General features: G+C 42.1%; 1 protein-coding gene across 1 annotated transcript in view; it reads right to left on the bottom strand.

Annotated features, from left to right (window-relative positions):
* LOC104537796 (anthrax toxin receptor 1-like) overlaps positions 1–19,797 on the bottom strand; it is a 59,888-nt gene extending 40,091 nt beyond the window's left edge. Inside the window, exons 1-9 of the mRNA XM_010180793.1 lie at positions 19,637–19,797; positions 7,320–7,391; positions 7,107–7,178; positions 4,864–4,945; positions 4,732–4,765; positions 2,682–2,761; positions 2,499–2,567; positions 2,218–2,298; positions 2,054–2,114 (exon numbers count right to left, since the gene is read on the bottom strand). Of these exons, the coding sequence (XP_010179095.1) occupies positions 2,054–2,114; positions 2,218–2,298; positions 2,499–2,567; positions 2,682–2,761; positions 4,732–4,765; positions 4,864–4,945; positions 7,107–7,178; positions 7,320–7,391; positions 19,637–19,797 (712 nt within the window). The remainder of the gene's footprint in view (positions 1–2,053; positions 2,115–2,217; positions 2,299–2,498; positions 2,568–2,681; positions 2,762–4,731; positions 4,766–4,863; positions 4,946–7,106; positions 7,179–7,319; positions 7,392–19,636) is intronic.
* Positions 19,798–20,297: the final 500 nt, after the last annotated feature.

The following is a 20,297-nucleotide window of genomic DNA, read 5'->3' as shown; positions in this document are numbered from 1 at the left end:
TAAATGAGATAACGAAAGATAACAAAGCTAAGCAGAAGTGTAAATATTTGCAGCCTCACACCATAAAACCTCTTGCACGACTTTATTTCAGATAAGGTTTGCTGGACTAGACTCATAACAGAAGCTATTACAGGCCTGATTCCTGGTGCTAAAGATCCTCTAACCCACAACAACAATGTGCACCACTTGGGGCTGCAGTTTTGGCTTCCTCCTATTTTCAAGCTCCCTGCTGCTATAAGCAAAGCTTCAAGCACACAAGATCCAAGTCTTCACATCCTGGGGATTCAGCACCACATTTCACCATGCACCAGCCTTTGCTGAGTGGCTTTGTCAACTAGGACAGAACAAACCTCAAGATTCAAGTGAAACACGTGCCAGTATTTTGCTGAATCAGCAGCAATATACAGAAAGTGGTTCTGCCTAATTTCTATTGGTCCGATTTGAAACCCACAAAGATACTGAAAAACTTCTACATAGTAATGAAAAAAAATAATTAAGGAGAGCAAACTATTTGAAAATGCACTAGTGTATTTTTAATCAGTTTTGTGGTAAACTAGTTACTCAGCAAGCTTGCAAAAAACCAAAATGGCTTGAACTCGTGAATCAGAAATCAAGCTGATTTCTTTAGAAAAAGGAATCCTACTTTTTGCTGAAATATGTCTGGTTTTGAAAAGCTAATATTTTTTAAAAAATTAATTTCTCAAATACTTTTGAAAACTATTTTCAAATTTCCATTAAAAAACAGTTTCAAATTCCACTTTACAATACTCTTAACTTTGTACCAATTACAAGAATACTACTGAAATCATTAGCAGTACACAAGCATTTTCATGTAGCTAAATGCAATTCCTGGTAAACAGAAAAGTTCGCAGCAAGCTGTTACACAAAAAATTGCCTGGTATGCAATAAGTAAGCAAAAAAAAAATAATTTATCGCAGTCAAAGCTTTAAAATTCATTTTGCTCAACTCCACAAGGAGATATTTAAAAGGCAAAATAATGGATTTCTTTTTTTTTTTTTTTCAAATTTTTTCGACAGACAAGATTTTGTAACACCCATCTCACAATTACGTATTTAGAAATAGTTCAAAAGACAGCAGGGTATTTTATTTCATTTTAAATTTAAATACTCATGGCAGGATCATATTGCGATCGGCATGTGGAAGTGAAGAGTGAACAATTTCTCTTCTCCGTGATATTTATTACATCGCTCCCCAACTGCCAATTTTTCTCTGCTTGCAAGGTCAGCTTTCATGCGTCATTGCTATTCTGTTTTTATGTGCTCATTTTTACAACGTACAAGGGAACAAACACAAGACAGTACCATCAGACCTAAATAACCATGCTGTAAACTGTACCTTCCAGCAAACTTACGGTGTCACACTTACTCTGCTGCAATAGCCTCTTGAGCAGACAAAAAACACACACGAGAATTGCTAATGTAAACATGAACAAACACAAGATAAATATATTAGATATGAAAGGCATGAAATTATGAGCGGGTCCTCTGGGGAATCTTCTCATTTACCATATATACTAACATTTATTTCATTGCAAGAAAAGTAAGACTGGTGCTTTGGGAAACGCATCAGGTATCTTGGCCTATGCAGTTAATTATGTCTGGTTCAAGAAACTTGAAATTTCTGAGAGTGTTTTTCGAAATCTTGTTATAACCACTGACAAGTCTCAGCATATCCCAGGAAGGTAGTCTTTCCAGAAATTTGTGAGGCATTGCCTTTAGACCCTTAAACATCTCTCACAGTCTTTACATCACTTTTGTCATCTTTTTCTCAGATATTTTAAAAAGTGGTATCCCCAATTCCCCGAGCACTACCTCAGCCAACTCTCTGAGCTGGCATTCAGCTGCAGCAGCTACACGTTTATTGGCATTATTTTTTCCTCAAGCTGAGAAGGGACACGCAGGGCTTTTGCTATGGCTCAAGGGGATGCTCTAACACATCCATGGACTTCAGCTTCGATACCACATTAGGTAGTTACTGACATTTTATCAGCAGAGTTCATTTGCCTTATCGCACTGTTCTTGTAGTAACTTACCTCCTGCACAAACACTGGATGGTTCAGCCGCTAGGATCTCAATGCAAGACTTCTTGAGAATCTATGAGATTTAGATAATGTTATTTTTGGTAACCATATTTACCTATACTTTATTAATACAGGAAAAGGTGTCTTTTTTCTGGGTTTCAGAATATCCAACTTACTGAATCAATGGTTCCTCTCAGGGCATAAAAGCCTCCCGTAACTGGAAAAACATGATCGATGCTGTCAGCAATTGTTGACAGCTGTGAAGAAAGACAATCATAAATCATGAGGAAAACAAAATTACAGTGAACAAAACTGGGTCCTTTCATACTTGCTAAAAGACATCATACTGACAGGAAGTGATTTATGCCTCAAGTAATTAAATAAATGCCTTCATCTGATGCTGTTACTTGTGCAGTAGTACAACAGAAAAACAAAACAAGAAAGCAACAAAAGTTACCTGAGTTTCATTAAAATCTTTCACTCCAACACAATAAACAATAGCTCCAAGGCTTCTGGCTCTGTTGGCCTAAATAAGAAAACAAAGTTGCCATTAAATGCAATGCCATATAATCAGTGGAGCAACAGTAAATGCCTATAAGTCTGACATAAGCTAGTTCAGGTAAATGCAAAGGTGACTTACTTCTTGTTCTGCATAATAAAACTGAACGTCTTGCAATTCTCCATCCGTCAGAGCAATAATCACACTGGCGGTCCGAACTCCTACATGGAGGATAATTAACAGATTACATACATATGACACAAGATTCAACAATTAAAAGTAAGTCTGAAGTTAAGCTGACAAATAAATACAAAACCATAAGGCCAGACTCTCAGTCTGACTTGTATGGACTTCACTGAGAGATACCAGTTGAAGGTTAGATGCACCATAGCACACCATAAGCTAAAACCTGTGCACCTTCGTATCACAAGCCTCACTGAAGGGGGAGTACTGCTCTAACAAGGTCCACACACAGACTTCTCTGTTCCGAGTAAAATACAGCAGCCACCAAGATTACATCTAGACCCTTTGTGTGGAGAAGCGGCAGAACGGATCCTTAGAGAGGGAGAGGCTTCCTCTCTTCTCCTGACAAAGATGTCTCTACACAAACCTGGCCCAGTTACTGTGGTAAGAGATACCTCTACAGAAGAATCTTTCCTCCCATCCTACCTTCCCCTCTAGCAGACTTTCAAAGAGCAACTCCACTGAAAATGGCATGAAATATGCTTCTGTAGGGGTGTTCAGTCCAATACTTCTTGAGCAACAAGAGCTGCTAGTGAAGTTCATAGGAACTCTGAGCATGTTAAAACCTTGAGATCAGGTCCACTGGAGAAGATTCACATCTTGTGATAAGACATTTCATATCCCACCTAAGCTTAAGCGAAAAGGTTGCATAGACATTGCATAGCTATATATGTAATGTAGTATAGAATACAATGCAGCCTAGAAAAATGCAACATGTTAACAAGATTAAACCAAATTAATATGCAAACTATGGTATAGTTAACCATTCTGCTTCAACAGCTCTTAAGCAAAGTAACTAATACACACACATGTTACTTTCAGGGAAGTATTTGTTGTTATTTCAAAATAATCTGTTACAATTTCAAGTGTCTTCCCCCACAGTGTCTGAAATTAAAGACAGATTAGTTCTGACAGGTTTCTTATGCCATGCAGTCCTTCCGATGTCATGTCAGACAGAGACACAAATCTTTAAAAAATGACCTGCAACTTGGGGGTAAAAAACCAGCTTGGATCCCTGTATTCCTCTACCTTTTTTTTTTTTTCCTTCTGCCCAGTATGCTGGAAAGACTGAAAATCTGGAGATCTTATTTTCTTTTCTTTTGAAGCCTTCCCCCCCCCAGCCCCCGATATTTTAGCCTATAAATCCAGATCTAGTCTCCTCCTTTCTCTTTCCTAATCAACTTACATAGTAGTTGATTAGTTCTTAGCTACATGTTACGAAGAGGTAAAATAATTTTCAGTTGGACTCTTCAGGACTCTTGACCTCGCTGTCAGAAATGCCTGAGAAGCCATGCAAAGTTGCTGCTGAAGACCCTACACTCACAGCCTATTTTATCAAAAAGGCACTGACCCATTTCTCCAGCTTTCAAAGAGACCATCAGCCCACAAATGAGAACAACCTCATGCCAGGGTACAAAGCAGGCAAGGAGTGCTCAGTTTAACTAATTAGGCCTTCTTTTGGCACAGACAAAATATACAAATACATTTCCCTCTTGAAATTTAGTGAAAAATGTACATTTTAGGAACTCAGAATCTGATCCCAAATCATTCATACTGATGTAAAAACCTCACCTGATTGTATTCATACGTACACTAATGAGAATGAGGACTTGGGCACACGAGGCAGACAGGGCTGAGTGCATCAGAACAGAAGGGTACAGGAAAACCTGGGTATTCCTGTTCCCTGGGTGCAGAACAGGCAGTTTTGGCTGTAATGCTTTGGCCTGTATTTTGCACTAGGTCAGTTCTGTGATCATACTGGTCTCCTCTGGTCTTAATAAACCATGAATCATGCATTTGAAAGTAGAGCTGTAGTCAAAATGGAATGTAGCGATTGTGTAACACCAATTCCTTCTCCAACACTTCTTTTAGTGGGTTTACTGCAGGTCATCTATCAACCCTGTCTTTTCAATCCAGATATATAACATGAGTGATATACAATGCCTACCTCCATAGGTTTCGTGGTAAATCTGCTCATTTGCCTGCAACGAAGTGTAGAACATTGTTAGCTCTTAAGTACAGCAGCAGCAAGCAAAGTTCATATGTTTAAATCAAAGAAAGGAGGTACTGTGATGTGTACCCTTTTAAATCCTTCATGCATGAACGTGTCTCCTCCAGGCACTTCATACTGAAGAATGTCGAGCCCTCGTCTTATGGCTTCCCTTTGGATAAGAGAAAACGGGAGAAAATTTTATTAAAAGTTCTGTTTTGAGATATTCCTGTATCACAGCTAGATTATTTACCCTGTCAGCACACACCAGCTAAAGCATTGGTAAATCCAGGATTTTTAAAAGAACATATTTTTTCAGCCTAACACCCATGGGAGCACAAAACCAGACATATGATGCAATGTTAGGGCTAACGCATTTTAAGGGCGCAATTCTGTCCCTGCTTCTTTCTTCTGGTGCACTCTAAGGCAGGATAAGATTGAATAAAGCAAATGACAAATATTAAACTGATAAACTGCAGATGGAATGAGGATTTAAAAGCTTATGACCCTGTCATGAAAACAGGATGACTAAAAACTCTGTATTCCATCAATCATCAGGATAGTTGGGATTAGGACTTTACCATTAGAAAGACAGAGGCCAAAAGATAAGAGAACAGGATGGGAATGATGACAATGTCCTATCCTAGATCAGGACTAGACATCAGACTGCTTCCTGGTAAGAGACAGACTTTGGTACCAAGACCCCTGTTGTATAGCTTCTTGCTCCACAAATACCTGTTAACCAAGACCATTCAGGGAAATCAGTAATTTAATTGATCCCTGATCACTATAATACCCTAATCTTTAGCAGAGTTTTCACATATGAATGGAACACAAATAAGGGCAAATCACAAAACAAATATTCAACAGACAAGTTGTAGGAAGTCCAAATATCAGCTCACAATGCTATTGGGCACCCTTTTAAAAAAAAAAAAGATAATGAGAGTCTTTCTAAGATCCATTTTGCATCTGGGCATTTTAGGCAGCACAATCTCAATTACAGAAGAGCCTATGTGGGACAAAGGTAAAATGAGGAACTTTGATTGGGGATGTCCTTAAGGCAAAAAGCACATTTTTACCTTTTCAAAGTATAAAATGAGCTGAAAAGGCACATATAGTGACCCATACAGAGAACAGGAGTTTAGGAGAGGGAATGTTTTAATACCAGGCTCAACAAATTGCCACAGGGTTCCCATCTTCTTTCCACCTTGCAAAGAGCAAATCTATCTGGGAGAAGTAGGTAAGTTTGAGGGCTGTCACCAAGGTACAAGATGGAGACCTGAGGCAAAACTCAGTGGAGCCAGCAGAAATGCAAGACCCCGTCAGGGTTCCTGGCTTTCGATGAGGCTCTGGAGTACAAAACGGAGAGAGGAGTCGTTCTTTCAAGACTGCTCCAGAGTCCCCTTTATTTATAGAGTGCACTGTGCTGCTGGGGCCCTCTCACACAGACAGAAGCAGTAGCAAAAGCAAGCGCTTTAAGTTGAAATGAAAAAAAGTACTCGGAAACATCTCCATGACAGGGATTTGTGTGTGAGGCAAATTAAACTGAAAATTAGTTGTGGTTTTTTGTTACGGTTTGAGATTTTTTAATGTGTTTTTCTCTTTTTTTCTGGTGGGTTTTTTGGGTTTTTTGGTTGTTGTTGGTGGTTTTATTTTTTGAGAGGTTTTTTTGGTTGCTTTTTAAAAAAAAACAAACAGAACAAAAAACCAACCAAACAACAACGACAACAAAAAAACAAAAACAAAAACAAAAAAGAAGATTTGGTTGTGGAGATGGCAACAAGAATTTTGCTCCAGCTTCAGACTCCCTTTTTCTTAAGAAGCCTGATGCTTGGCTGTGCAAATCTCTTCTGTTTCAAGACAGCCCAGTAGAGCAGTGTGATGGCCTGGTGAGATAGTGCTCAGGCACTGGGTACAAACAGCTACTGGTCTAAATTTCAGGGCTTTGGGCCGCTTCGAAGCGCACTGTGGGACTTTCACAAAGTCTTTTGCTCATCAGCTCAGCATCAGAGATCTTACACAAAAATTGTCCTTATTTGGGTAGTTGGGGATAGTAAGGATGTACACAAATCCTCAACTGGAAACACAGTTTATCCTTGAAATACAGAAGAACAGAAAACCCAGTGCTGCCTTTCTCTCATAAGGCTGAAAACAAAATGGTAATGAGAGACTTACAGGACTTCTAAGCCCTCTTCCAGTTGGGAATGGTAGAAAGGATTTTAGTTGGTGCTACACTGAGGACCAAGACAGATCTCTGAATTCTGGTTTTGGGGCCACCTGCTGCTCCAGAAGGGATGGTGCATATTTCTGGGTAAAGGATAAGGAGTACTTGCCTGTTTTCTGTTAGTTTCATGACTGTAGTGCCTCGTGAAGAAAAAACAATGAAAGACATCCGCAACATTGGACTGAAACAGAAGAACAAGCCAGATCCACATCACACACACGTGTATTACTCCAGCAGATTTTCATTTGATAAGAAGTAGTGAATGAAAAAAAAAAGTTCTTTATACATAGGAAATTAAAATATCATCTTAAGAAAACTTTACCTTATGAACTTCTCAGCTAGGCTTTCCACAAAAGAGTAAATCTCCGTCCAATGATTTCTGACACTTCCAGACCTGTGTATAAAACATAATTGATCACATTAATCTTATTTCATGCAGAATTCCTTGTTCCAGTCTGAATTTCAAGATACTCCAAAAGTGGTTAGGGACACACAATTTACACAGAGGTCTATGGAGACGAAGCAGTTAACTCTATTGAGGCTTTTACAGCAGTTATGTTGGAAGCTGTAACAGGAACCATCATTACAAAACACACTGACTCAAAGAGAAGTAGACATAGGCCTGAAACAGTCTACCATACAATTTTGAAACAAGCTCAGTAACTCTTCCATCTGATTTTGTTTCTTTCACAAAGTAAAATATAAATATTTTCTTCTAGTTTAATTAATTTTATTTGATTTCACTAAATCATCTGCTAGCAGGTTATTTACTTTCCTAGAGCACAGCTCTGCTCTTGCAGCCACACAGAAAATCTTGACTAATCTTCTATTCTCCCAGAATGCGTGGGAGAATGTTTCCATGAATTACTGTTTGTTTCAAAAGAGAAAGCTTTTGAAGTAATTCAGAAGGGAAAGGCAGTACTCGTAGCTAATTCGCTGGACTAGCATTCTGGACAGTCAATCTCTGGCTCCGTTACAGATTTCTTATGAAAACCCGGGCAACTTAGTTACATGCACAAACTTACACATTCACACTGCCATTCCCAGTACATAAAACTGCATTACTGGCACACCCTGGCTTTTTTCTGCCTAGTCGTAGGGACCCCCACAGTCTGGTGGGACTCAGACCTCAAATAGAGCCTTGCACGCAGCAACTCTACAGTAAATAAGTGATTTCTATCATGTGGATCTATGCCATACACTTTTAAGACATTTAAAAAGCTACAAAACATGAGAAGTCAATGGTTATAAAAACCCTCCCTAGGGCTGTAGTGTTCATGAAAGAATGGCTCATTTGCTTTCCTTGCCAGGCAGGCTCACGTATCAGGTATCTTAGGCAGAAAGATAAATAAAACAACAGCACGTACAGAAGGATCGCAAGGGCTTAGATGCAGAACTAAAAAATTTCTGAAATTTAACTGCTGTAAAGCAGTAGCTCTCCTCTACATGCTGTTAGATATTCTTCTCTGTACATGTATTAAAAAAGTGAGAAAATTATCTCATATTACAATTCTCAGTGCTACTATTTGCTTTCCACGTGACCCTATGCCAGCCATACCTGGCCCAGTATGCCAGGTACAGATCACCATACAGAAGCCCATATGTGCAATACAAAACAGCACCGCCTGTCCTGCAGTGGTGCTGGTGGAGTGGAGAAGAGCAAAGAAAAAAGGGCAAGGACTGAAAGGACACCCCTGAAGTATATAAACTAGAATAAGCTTGCTCTTGTAACCCAGCTTTCACGCTGCTCTTCTGGAGAACTGGTGATTAATTCGCAGAACAAACTGGTTACCAAAGAATGAAGAAGTTGCCAGGCACTGAGGAAGAGTAACAAAGCACCAAACCAAGGGTCTGGATCCTCTGCAGTCTCCAATTTATACGTGGCACACCAACAACATGTTTAAATATTTATGAACAGCACTAATGAGCCCTTTATTAAAAAATAATCCATACTGATGTGAAGCACGTACTTGATGTGACATATGGACGTTAAAGACTCCTTTTCCAAAAGGGATCTGAGGCAGTTCAACACCTGTAATTCTCCAGGATTTTTCTGAAAGTGCCAGGCTAAATCTCTAAACATAATGAACTTGGAGAATTTCCGTGAACCTATGCAAGATGCATTTACGAGTCCCAATTTTTTTTTCCATTCTTTCACCCCCTGGAGTTGACACTTTCAGTTTCATTCTGAGCTTGCCATTCAACTTAAATCCAGTTCCTGCAGTTTCCAATGGAGTCACTTCCCTACATAGAATAGCCACAGTTTCATACTTGGAAAAGACTGACCTATTTTGGTTGAGGCATCAGATTTCTACTGCCAGCTGCAGAGGCACTGATGCAATCCAAAAAAAAGAATGTAGCAACGAATTTGCTTTATAAGAGCAACAAATCATCATTTCCAGTACCTTCTTAGGACTGTCTGAATTACTTCCCTCCCTTTTTTTTTTTCGCTTAATCTACCCTTCAGTCAAAGAACAGCTCGGTAAAACAGCCTAGACACTGAGAACTCAAGAAAATCATAAGCTACTAATGGTGGAAAAATTTGAAGATTTTTTAAAGTGAAAATGCATAGACAAACTTAATGCTATGTGCTCCCATGTACTCTGACTATAATGAAACAGCCCTGCTTGGAAAGGGTCCAGCCAGTGAGACTAAGAATTGACTGTAATTATTGATGATGATAAATAAATTCAGAGATTATCACCTCTGAGAAGCGAGGGAGGTCTCTGGGATGGGATAGGCCTCACGGGAAGGCCTGTGCTCCCAGAAGGCCTGGCTGTGCATCACTGAACCACAACCTTGGTGAGCAGAGGGACTTCAGCACAGCAGTGGCTCTCCTTCTCCCCTAGGAGGAATTCTGCACCCACATGTTGTTTATCAGCTGGCAAGTGTCAAAGTGTCCCAATCCATCAACCAAGAAGTGTCAAAGCCAGATGGAGATGCTAGCAAGAAAATGTTACTGTTTCAAAATCCCATATAGAGAACACCAGCGAAGTAGTCAGCACTTAACCACTTTCACCACCAGACTTCTCCAAGCCCAGGTGTGTCATCTCCAACTGCAAATTATTCCCAAATGCTACCACTGCCAGTCATGTCAAATCCCTCATGAACACCAGTGGGGCTGGCCTGGCTTATAGAAGAACCTGAGTTCCCCTCCCTCTTACCCAAGCTCACCTCTAAATATCCCTGTTTGCAAAGTCTTTTTATTTGCTGTTTCATATATATGTATGTTTTGGAGGCTTCTGGGGTTTGTCCTGATAGTTTTATCTGTTGTCCCAGAGGCCAAACCCAACACCATCAGCAAACAGCCGTTGTAATGGCAGATTAAACAAGATTACAATAATAAAATGTTTGCTAAACTACATACTAAGATGCCAAATGCTGTCAAATATTACTCCCAACACTGACACACAGAAGCTGACCAACACTATTGAAAATACTGCAGTATTTCACTGCTTTTGGGATCTTATCTTTCACACTGCAAAATCACTTTTGCTGCCAGCATAAAGTAGCTTGCTGCCCTTCATGGCTGGATCAGACTACGAGGTTTTTGCCTTGGTTTCCCATGGCAAGTGGAAGGCCCCAAGCATACTTCAAGCTCCTTTCTGACCATGGTCAATGCTTGAAAGCCATACTCATTTTTAATTTCAGTTACTAAGCCTAGAGAAAGCACAGAGTATTTCAGTGATGCTCTACACTACAGGTTATTCTTGGACATCCACAGCATGATTTTTACAGCAGTTTCAGTTCTTTTGTTGTTTCCCTTAGAACTTTACAATAACTAGGAACAAACGCCTGTTAATTCGCATACCTGTGCTAATAGGAGCCTTAGACAGAGTTGGCACATTGTCCCAAGGTGCCACTGGTAAATAACCACAGATTCCTTACCTGGCCTGTTTGGCCACCAAATTATAAACTCCTGCAAGATTTCAGAGGAGCTGTGAAGACTTCTGACTAATCAGAAAAGAATAAATGAAGCATGGCAAAGATCGGTGCTGTTCAGAAAAAGCACTGGGCAAGCGATACACACTCATCCACCCTCACCAGTAACTAGAAGTCATAGGAAAGTGATGCAGCCAGGAAATCCTATATATCCTGTTATGTGGAGGTTTGTACCAGTACATCCACCAAGACAACGCTGTGGCTGTCTGCAAAGAAAGACTATGTTACAACCAGATCTATCTTCTTGGCTCATGCCTTAGAGATTTCCTGCTTTCAGTCATCAGCTACCTGGGTTCAACTTCTTACATCGATCAAAATAGCCACTGTCACCCAGCCAAGTCCCAGGCTCTCCTCACTGAAGCAGCCCAGTGAGCCTGACATTCTCTGCAAAGTACCAACCCCGTGAAGCCAAAGACCCCTGTGGATACTGACCCACAGCTTACAAGCAGTTTGTGTGGCTGTCAGAGCCAAGCAGGACTGGTGAGGTTTCAGTCTTCGGAGGTTACATAATGCTTATGGCAAAGAAAAATGCAAAGCAATTAAACAGCTGCTGTGGGTAGCCAGAGCAGCACAGGAAAATATTTCAGGGCCTGTTTCTCTTGCGAGTATCACTGGGGTGAACTTGGAATGGGTCTAGAGAAACAGCAGAATTTCCTCAGGTTCATAACTGCACCAATGGGATGAGAATAAGTCCCAAGCAAAGTGAAAAAACCCATAGAAGCCATTTGTTGCGAGCATGCTCTCCGCTCCATGAGCTCTATTCCCACTGCACATGAGACAAAGAGAAGAGTCAGCAAACCACAACATAGGAAGGAATGTGCTCCCAGCCTCATCAGGACTCAGCTCAGAGGAGCGGCTGCTGCTGCAGCTCCCGCTTCTACTGTTTTCCTGAATTTCACATTGCTACTGCTGGATGGGAGGGGAAAGAGGAGGTCAGGGAGTATTTCTGGGGGTGGAAGGAAGTGATGTGATTGCAAGGCTTGATTCTGCTCCTGCTTGCTCTGAGTGTCTCAGCGTGACTCTGTCTAGCTTAGTGGAGCTCTATGTCAGTACAAAAACGGTATGTTAGAGTCATGCCTACCCCAGACTGAGGGATTTCACTGCTGTTTGAGAGATAAAAAACCATGAGGTGGGCTGGAAATATATTCTTCTTTTCCAATAGGTTCACAGAGATGGTGGAAGCTGAAGTCCAGAAAAACCAAGCAGGACAACCCTGGCATATGTGGTGCCATTCTCAGCCCAGTTACTTCAGCAGGCAAAAACTAAGAGGGTCAGTTGTAAGGTATCTGTCCTCAGACATACATGATTCACAGTTATAGCTAAGCTCACTGTCTGGAGCCTATACAGATCAACCCAGTGCAATATGCATCAGACCTGCAGCTTAGCAGTGAAAGTATAATACTCCAACACTACCCAAACAATAAATATTTTTATTACCACATGTACACAGAGTGAAAGCAGCAGGACTCAGAGCCTTTTTTCAAGGTTGAAAGTGAGAAAATGAGACCCCTTGAAGATACAGAGCTGCCCCTTGTCCTATTCCCCCATATGGACATTTGCCTCTGCTACAAATTAGCTGAAGGCAGCAATTACAGAGATCCTGGAGCAAGAAACAAACCCATCATTACAGATGCTAGGTTCAGTTTGAGTATGGTGTCAGGGGAGTACAACACTCAGAGTCTGCAGGTCCCTGCAAGTCTCTATCACCTCGTGCTAATGGTGGCCCCGTATACAGCCCATTGCTCAGAAACATGTCACTTTGTTGTTATGTGAAGAGAGCTCTTTGTGGCCACAACCCAATTGTAGACAGCAGCAGAATTCTTGCACATGGCTAATAACGGCTCTGCAATAAAAGCAAACCCTGGGGCATCTAGTTTGTTGTGGTTTCAGACATGCACGTGCATGTTCATCCACCACTCTGCTCCCTTCTGAACCAGCAGAGCATTCAAAGTGACAAGAATCCTCCTCTCCCAAACAATGCTTCTTCCAAGTATGGAAGGGACCTTGACTGGGTGATTCATCCAAGCAAGGAAGGACTAGTTTATATTATCTGTTCCAGAGGCAATTAGAAGCACTGACAGAGACAGCCATTCTGAGGCAGTCCTTGTTTCAAAGTCCTTGTAATGTTAATGGACAAGACAATGCCTGGAATGGAGAGGGGAAGATACAGAGAAGTGATTGGAAAATAGATTTCTCAGTTCTAGGCCAGCACCCTGAGCACAGGACTTGGAGTATTTGAATCCAAAAGGTTTCATGACCAAACCCATCGATTTTCTAGATAACTTTATTTCTATAAAACTATTGACAAAATCTGCAGCAGCACTGGTGACTTCTGTAAGTCATCCCTCAAAACATTGCCCATTGCTTCTACAGTAATCCATCTAATCTACAAGTTCTATCTACCTGGTGCTATACCTCTTGCTTCATATCCAGCCACCAGAACAGAACATCAAAGTAAAATTCAGAAGCCATGCTCAGACTGCATCGAACCACTTCCGATCTCCCTGTAAAGCTCCAGAGCTGCTCTGAGCAGCACCAGGCTTGGAAGACCCACTCTCAGCATCCCAGTCCTCTTCAGCACAATACGAGGAGCAAAAAGCAGGGCACTCAACCCTAGTCACACTCCAACAAAGTGCAAATGATAACCAGGAGCAGGGAGATACAGCTCTTGTGCTGTTAATAGCTCACACGAGTCAATGAATCTTCTCCACATTTGCGATGAATAGGTTCAATGCTACTACACCTCATACACACTCAAATCACAATTCACACCGGCATTTGGTCTGAAAGCTCAGACAAGAGTAATGAAATTCTCAATCACTGTGTACTCACAGACAAAAACTCCTAAGTCAGTGGGAATCTTACAGTTTACTTCCTTGGCTTAAGCCCCAAATAAATCAGATTCAGTTACATGCATAAATAGACTGCAAATGACAAGCTGCCGTGGCTTTTTCTTCCTGTTAACTGTACACATTTTATGTCAAATAACCACTCCCCATTAGCTTTGCCTTGTGTTTTATAAAGATTTTTTTCCTTGGGATAGAGGGGAGGAGAATTGGTTTTCCTGATTTTTTTTTTCCTTGCCAAAAGGCAAATCTGGCAGAATAATATTAGACAAAATACAAACAAACAAAACCTGTTTCCAATAACATAGGTATGTCTGAAACCAAACAAAAATTTGCTTTGGAACATTCCAAGCAATTATACCTGGTTGTAAGAAAATCACAGCACTGGCTGCAATATAGCCACAACAAAGATAGATGCAAAGGCAAAATACCAACAGATTATGTTTTGAAAACAATAAAGAGTATGGCTTACAGGCAGTTGCCGAGTATGCGAGGTGTCATGTACATGATGTGGTTACGTTATAAATGAAGGGGAAGAAAAAGAAAATCAGACAGAAAAGAAGGAAGACAGACACAACAGGTTTTAGACATGCATTTATAGTAGTAATTAATGCCATCTAGGGAACAAAGCTGATACTTTTATTCAGGAAGCAACTCCTCTCAATCTCAATAGGCAATTGACCTGCATCAGGTCCTACTTCTTATGATGAACTTAAGGCTGGCTGTAGTACATAGATATTTTTGCTTACAGAAAAAGGAGTTCAGCAGATTGTCAATAAAAGATTTTCAAATGCAATTAAGCTAGGTGACAGAACACGTGTCAGGCACCTGTCTGCCAACAGTCTGATTTCCAACTACAACAATGTTGTTAGCCACGCTTTTCACCTCTTCATACGCAGCATAATACCACCAGGCAGAATGGTACTGGATCGAGAGAGTGCGGAGACAAGCTGCAGAAGTTCCCACAGGTCCAGCTCCATCCTAACACTCTTGAGCTGGGACTATGTGGATGAGGGAAGAAAGGCAAAAGGCTATAGTGAGAGGCTAAGGCAAAAAATAGCTGCTTAATGAGTGCTGAATTCATTCAAAAGGAAAGGCATCCATGGCAAGGAAATCATCAGGGGTGGGGGAAGAGACACAAAAAAACCCATTTCACAAACACCTTTGCTTCAAATGTGGCATATTGTGAAAAAAACCCAAGGCATATGGAGTTCAGCAATTCACCATAGTTGCCTTAAAATTATAAAAGCTGGTCCAGAAGAGCAGCTACTGAAATGCCTCTTGTTCTGATGGCTTTTTGTCTTGCCTTAACTGGATTAGGAAGTATCAACAGGCTTCCTGCCCAACACCCCCCTCCCCCACAAAACTAGCTTTTCGAGGGGAAGTTGGTGGGGAGGGAGGTGTTGGACAGGGACCCAAAAACCAAAACCAGGAAGAAGATGGAACAAGGTAGCTAAATTCCCATGTAATCAGAGGTTATGCTCTTCACCACCACCATCCTACCAGCGACATTCACCTCTGGAGCGAGGGTCAGAAAATTTAAAGGAAGGCAGCTGGAAAATGGATTACAAGTGAGAAGGCGTGACTGGCCACGTTGTACTGATGCCTTTACCAAAGTTGCTGTTGACAGAGATGCTCTTGGGACCACAGGAGACAAAGCAAAACTGATGTGAAAGACAGTATTATAGGCCCAAAACAAAGAACACCATGAAGACCAGAAGTTCAGGGGGAAGATGAGGAGTGGAGAAAGGGTAGTGAGGCCAGTCTCCCCCAAAGAAAAAGTTAGAATCACTGCTCTAAAAGAAAATCAGCAAGAGTGAGCCTTACTCTAAACATTTGCACTGCCATGCTTTGTGCTGTGGAAAAAGAAAACATTCTCCCAAGGCTGTGCAGTTCATTTTTCCTCAAAATCCAAACAGTTTCTTAGCAAATATCCCAGCAGGAAAAATGAGAAAATACTTTTGACTATCTCACATTCTTCTCCCTTCCCCCTCCCCTCCCATTTCCCATCCTATCCTAGAGTGAAAAAATAATCAACGAAATTTCCTCATACTTGGTAAATATAAAATACAGACAGCTCTGCAGCTCAGATCTACCATGTCAAGCATCTCCAGGAGCAGATATTTATGACTGTTATAAGTCCTTATTTTAAAAGGGTTTCTATTTGTTGCACTAACAAACAATCATAACGATGCTACCATGCACTATTATAATCAGGAAACACTAGAGGTCAGTCATTCTTCCTGCTATGCAAGTGCATTTCAATATGATTACAAACAACAGCTGGATGTTAACAGCAAAGCAGAGATGAAAGGGAGTTATTTACACACTCAAGCAAGGGGATGTCACTACAAGACCTACACAGTGAAGCAATCAAATCCCTAGGAGGACCTGCCCTCAGCAGTTTGAGACGGAACTGGAAAAAGGATTTTCATGCACCTGGACAGCCAAAGCAAAAGCAGCAACCCAAGCAAGTGAAAAGTACTCAGCTGTTAATTATGTTGGACTTAAGAGCTATGCTTGTTTAAAGGTAAACAAAAGATCTTCGGTATCACATGTGGCTTGATCTTGCCACATGCCATAGGAGAGATGTGTATGCCAACTCCACAACATACCCCCTTACTTCGTGTACAGGGAGTGACTTAGCTGCAAGCAGAAAAATTTCTGCTGCTTCAATATGATACTTTAAAGCTTTCCACTATACCTCTAAATAAGCTCAAGCCTGCCTAACTCAAAGTATGAAGTAGAGACAGCACAAGATTACAGACTCTAGGCAGTTGCCTCTGCAGCCAGCAAGTGTCCAGTTCTTGTAGCGTCAAGAGATTTGCTCATTTAAGCATCTCCCGAGACAAGGCTGTCCTAATGTGGCTCTGGCACAGTCAGATAAATCTAAGGAATATGGTAGCAGGTCTCCCTTCCACACATGCTGCTTTTCCCTTTCACCATGCCAGCTTGTTCAGCATCCAAGGCTTAGTTCCACTGCTGTGACCTTGCCTATCCCATGAAGTTAACATAAAAAGCTGCAGTCAACTTCAAGCAGATAAAAATTGTAAGAAAACAGAGAGTTTCTTTTTCTAATTGGCAGCATATATATTATACCAATAACTTCACCAGCAGATGATTTTTTCCATCTCATGGTTGTTGCCTGCAGGATTAAATCTCCACAGACTTTGCCTGGCAGAATGAAAAGGAAAAATCATACCCCAATAAAGTCATTGCAGTAACACATAGTGCTTACATGCATAAGGAGAAAGGTTTGTTGTCTTCTTCCAATTTGCCTCCTACTGATGTGAGATTACATCTTCCTATGGGGAACCAAAGCAAAGCAGATTTAAAGTCATTTTGGTTCACCCAGGCCGACTTTAGAGACAGGGCCTGTCATTCTGCTAAAGAGCATGCTACAGGGTCGCGGGATTAAAGCCTGGAGTTTTTACAGAGCCAAGACTTCAATGCCATTGTTAGACAGCTAATTAAGTCTGAATGCATCGAACTCCAGACTGGCAAGGCACCAATGAAGGGAGACAATCCCCAGGCCACGTGGGGATACTCTGTGATTTATAGGGCTGGGTTATTCTGGGGATTCTCCCATTAGAAATTAGAGCCAGAATTCTTCCCAGATATGTATCAGAATTGATCCAATTCTAATATATATATACATACACATATATATATATCTCCACTGCATTTTCAGTTTTGACCAGCTGCTTCTCACTGGCTTCCTGCCTTCTCCCTACCAGGAATACCCTAACCCTTCTCAACACTAATGGATTATCTAGTTCCTTCCTGATTAACTATCCCAAGATCCAGAGTCTGTCCACTCAGTTAATCCTCCCTGCTTCCATAAAGCTCCTTGTGCTGTGCCAGATGTCACAGAATACAACCGGGACCAAATACACCCTCAGCCGGCTCCTCTGCCTCCAGGTACCACATGCATTTGGTTACAGCAGAAAGGTAGCATGGGACCTATGCTTCCTCAGATCTGGCACTCTAATATTACCCATATGGCCTGCAATGCAATCTCATTGGGACCAAAAGATGCTTTGCCACCACCTTGCCACAGACTTGGTAGGAACAGGGACGGATTCTAAAACCACCCAGGGGCCCAAGTAACTTTTACTACAGCTTTTTACCAAAGAGGAACTCTTTGGTAAAACTCTCAAAGGTTATAAACACTAAGTGTGCAACTGAAGCCAAAGACAATTTTCCCACTGGAACTGAAGTGCATGACTTACTCCGATCATAACCAGGTTTGGTCTCCAGCAGACAACTGTACTGAGTTGATAGCACCTGAGCCAAGACACAAGACCCACAGCTAAAAGAAAACATACGATTTCCTGTCTACGATACTGAAGAGGAACTTGCTTACACAACCAGCTTCCTATTGCTTGACATATCAGTAACTGAGCAAATCACTCTCTTCTCTACCTTGATTTCCCCAAACACAAAAGTAGCATAGGAGTGCAGTGTGGTGATTGCTAGGGGTACACAGAGCCATTGCAAACAAAGACATTGCACTGCAGAAGACAGATACTGTGTCACAGAGAGAACCTGTATTGCATTCACTAACATCTATTGTTACAGGGGAATTCGACATGGGAAGTGAGCATAACAACAGTACCAATCACTTCTTGAAAGCCTGGCAAGAATGAATTTGAGAACTAACACTGTCCCCCTCCCAGAGCTCTTTCTAGACATGAAGGTTACTTCAGGAACAAGCTCTTAGTGTAAGAAAACAAAACAACGACCACATGGTGTTAGTGCATCTTTCAGAAAGGCATAATGCCTTTGGTCTTCAGATCCTTTTGCTATAAAACCAAAACCACTATTAAAGACTCTTTTTTTCTTGTTCTTGAATATGGGAATATACAAGCTCCTGAGGGATTGTGGCTTTTTGCCTCTCTCAGGCTGTGCAGGAGGCCTGATGGACTGAACAGTTCTCCCACCCAGGAAACTGCACAGTACAGCCATCACACCAGGCTTATGGGCAAAGATCATGAAGAAAAGGCTTCAGTCTTTCATAATATCATACCGCATATACAACCCAGGATCTATTAGATAACACAGCCATCACACTGAGTATATGTGGAAGACTAATAATTTATTCTTTGAGTACAACCCTTGGCTGTCAAGCCAGAGCAATGCACCATGAGGAAGAGAAATTTGTGCCTTCTGAAAATCACCTGTGTGCACACCAGTTTACCAATTACTTTGCTAGTGCTTGCTATAACATGCCTATGAATGTGAGCTTAACCATACCCTCTGGCCATACCTAAATTGGGCTAACACAGTATTAAAGAACCAACCTGTTATTTGCCAACCTATTTTAATAGATGTAACTCAAACACAGATTTAGACAATTCCGAAGAAGTTGAGCAGAAACAAGCTCCATAAAACTTTACATCGAGTCTGTAAAAAAACAGCCACTACATACACGCAATCTAGCCTTAACTTTAAGTAGGTCTGCACAGCCCTGGTGCTGCTAAATCCCACAGGTGACATCTCAGCACTTAGCCTGAGTCTTAACACCAAAGTCTAGTGGTGCTGGGGACGCTGACCAACACCCCTTCAAATTCAATGCTCACAGCCCACACACCACAACCTGAAGGTGCTCTCATTTCCCAGGTTCGCATGTGTAACTAACCGAGGATAAAGCATACTGCTCCCCTGAATGCTCTGCCTGGGAAACGCGCAAGTTTTGGGGAGCAAAAATAAGGACCCTGCCCTTCACATCATGTTTGGCACCAGGGAAGGTGAGGGAAGGCACCCGGGGAGACTGGGGAAATAACGTCCCTGCTGCTGCAAGGAGGCACTGAAGGGTGAATAAACGTTTTTAAATGCGACTGTCACTTACTTATCCAGGACGAAGTAGAGATCAAAGGCACCGTGACAGGAGCGCTGCTCTTCTTGCTCTTCCTCCTCCTCCGGCCGGGCGCAGAAGGTTAGGCTCCCCATTGCCAGCAAGCAGCAGCACAAAAACGCTGCTTTCTCCACGCTGCTCCTGCAACTCGCCATCTTTTCCCTGCCTTAATTCTTCCTCCTCCCCCAGTCTTTCTCGCTGCAGACCTTACGGGCTCTTAGGAAGCACCAAGGGAAGAGAAGAGAGGAGAGAAGAAGGGGGAGAAGGGAGAGGGGTGTGGAAAGTGGAGGGGAAAAAAACCCACACACGCTAATTTCAGGATCTCGGCTCAACCCTGCCTGCTCAAGGCAACCCTGTCCGCCGGGCACGGGATTGCAGGCTCAGGGCTGGAGGCTGAGCCTGGCCGGATGGTCCCCTGAGCCCCGTCCCCATTCCCCGCCGCCTCGGCGGCTGCCCCGAGTGGCTCAGCCCCGTCCCGCAGGGAGAGAAGCAGCTCCTCTCGCCAGGGCCAGAGGCAGGAAGGGGCAGAGGGAGAAGAGCGGGAGGGGGGAGACAGGATCTTATGGGGGAAAGCTGAACTGGGACTTTCCTGTTCCGGGATACCGCGGTGGGAAAGGCTGCTGCAAGCGAGAGAACGAGATTAGGGTACACTGCG

The sequence above is a fragment of the Mesitornis unicolor genome, unplaced genomic scaffold (genome assembly GCF_000695765.1).
Source record: "Mesitornis unicolor isolate BGI_N332 unplaced genomic scaffold, ASM69576v1 scaffold543, whole genome shotgun sequence".
In the NCBI taxonomy this organism is placed as follows: domain Eukaryota; kingdom Metazoa; phylum Chordata; class Aves; order Mesitornithiformes; family Mesitornithidae; genus Mesitornis; species Mesitornis unicolor.
This window is presented reverse-complemented; position numbering and strand designations above follow the sequence as displayed.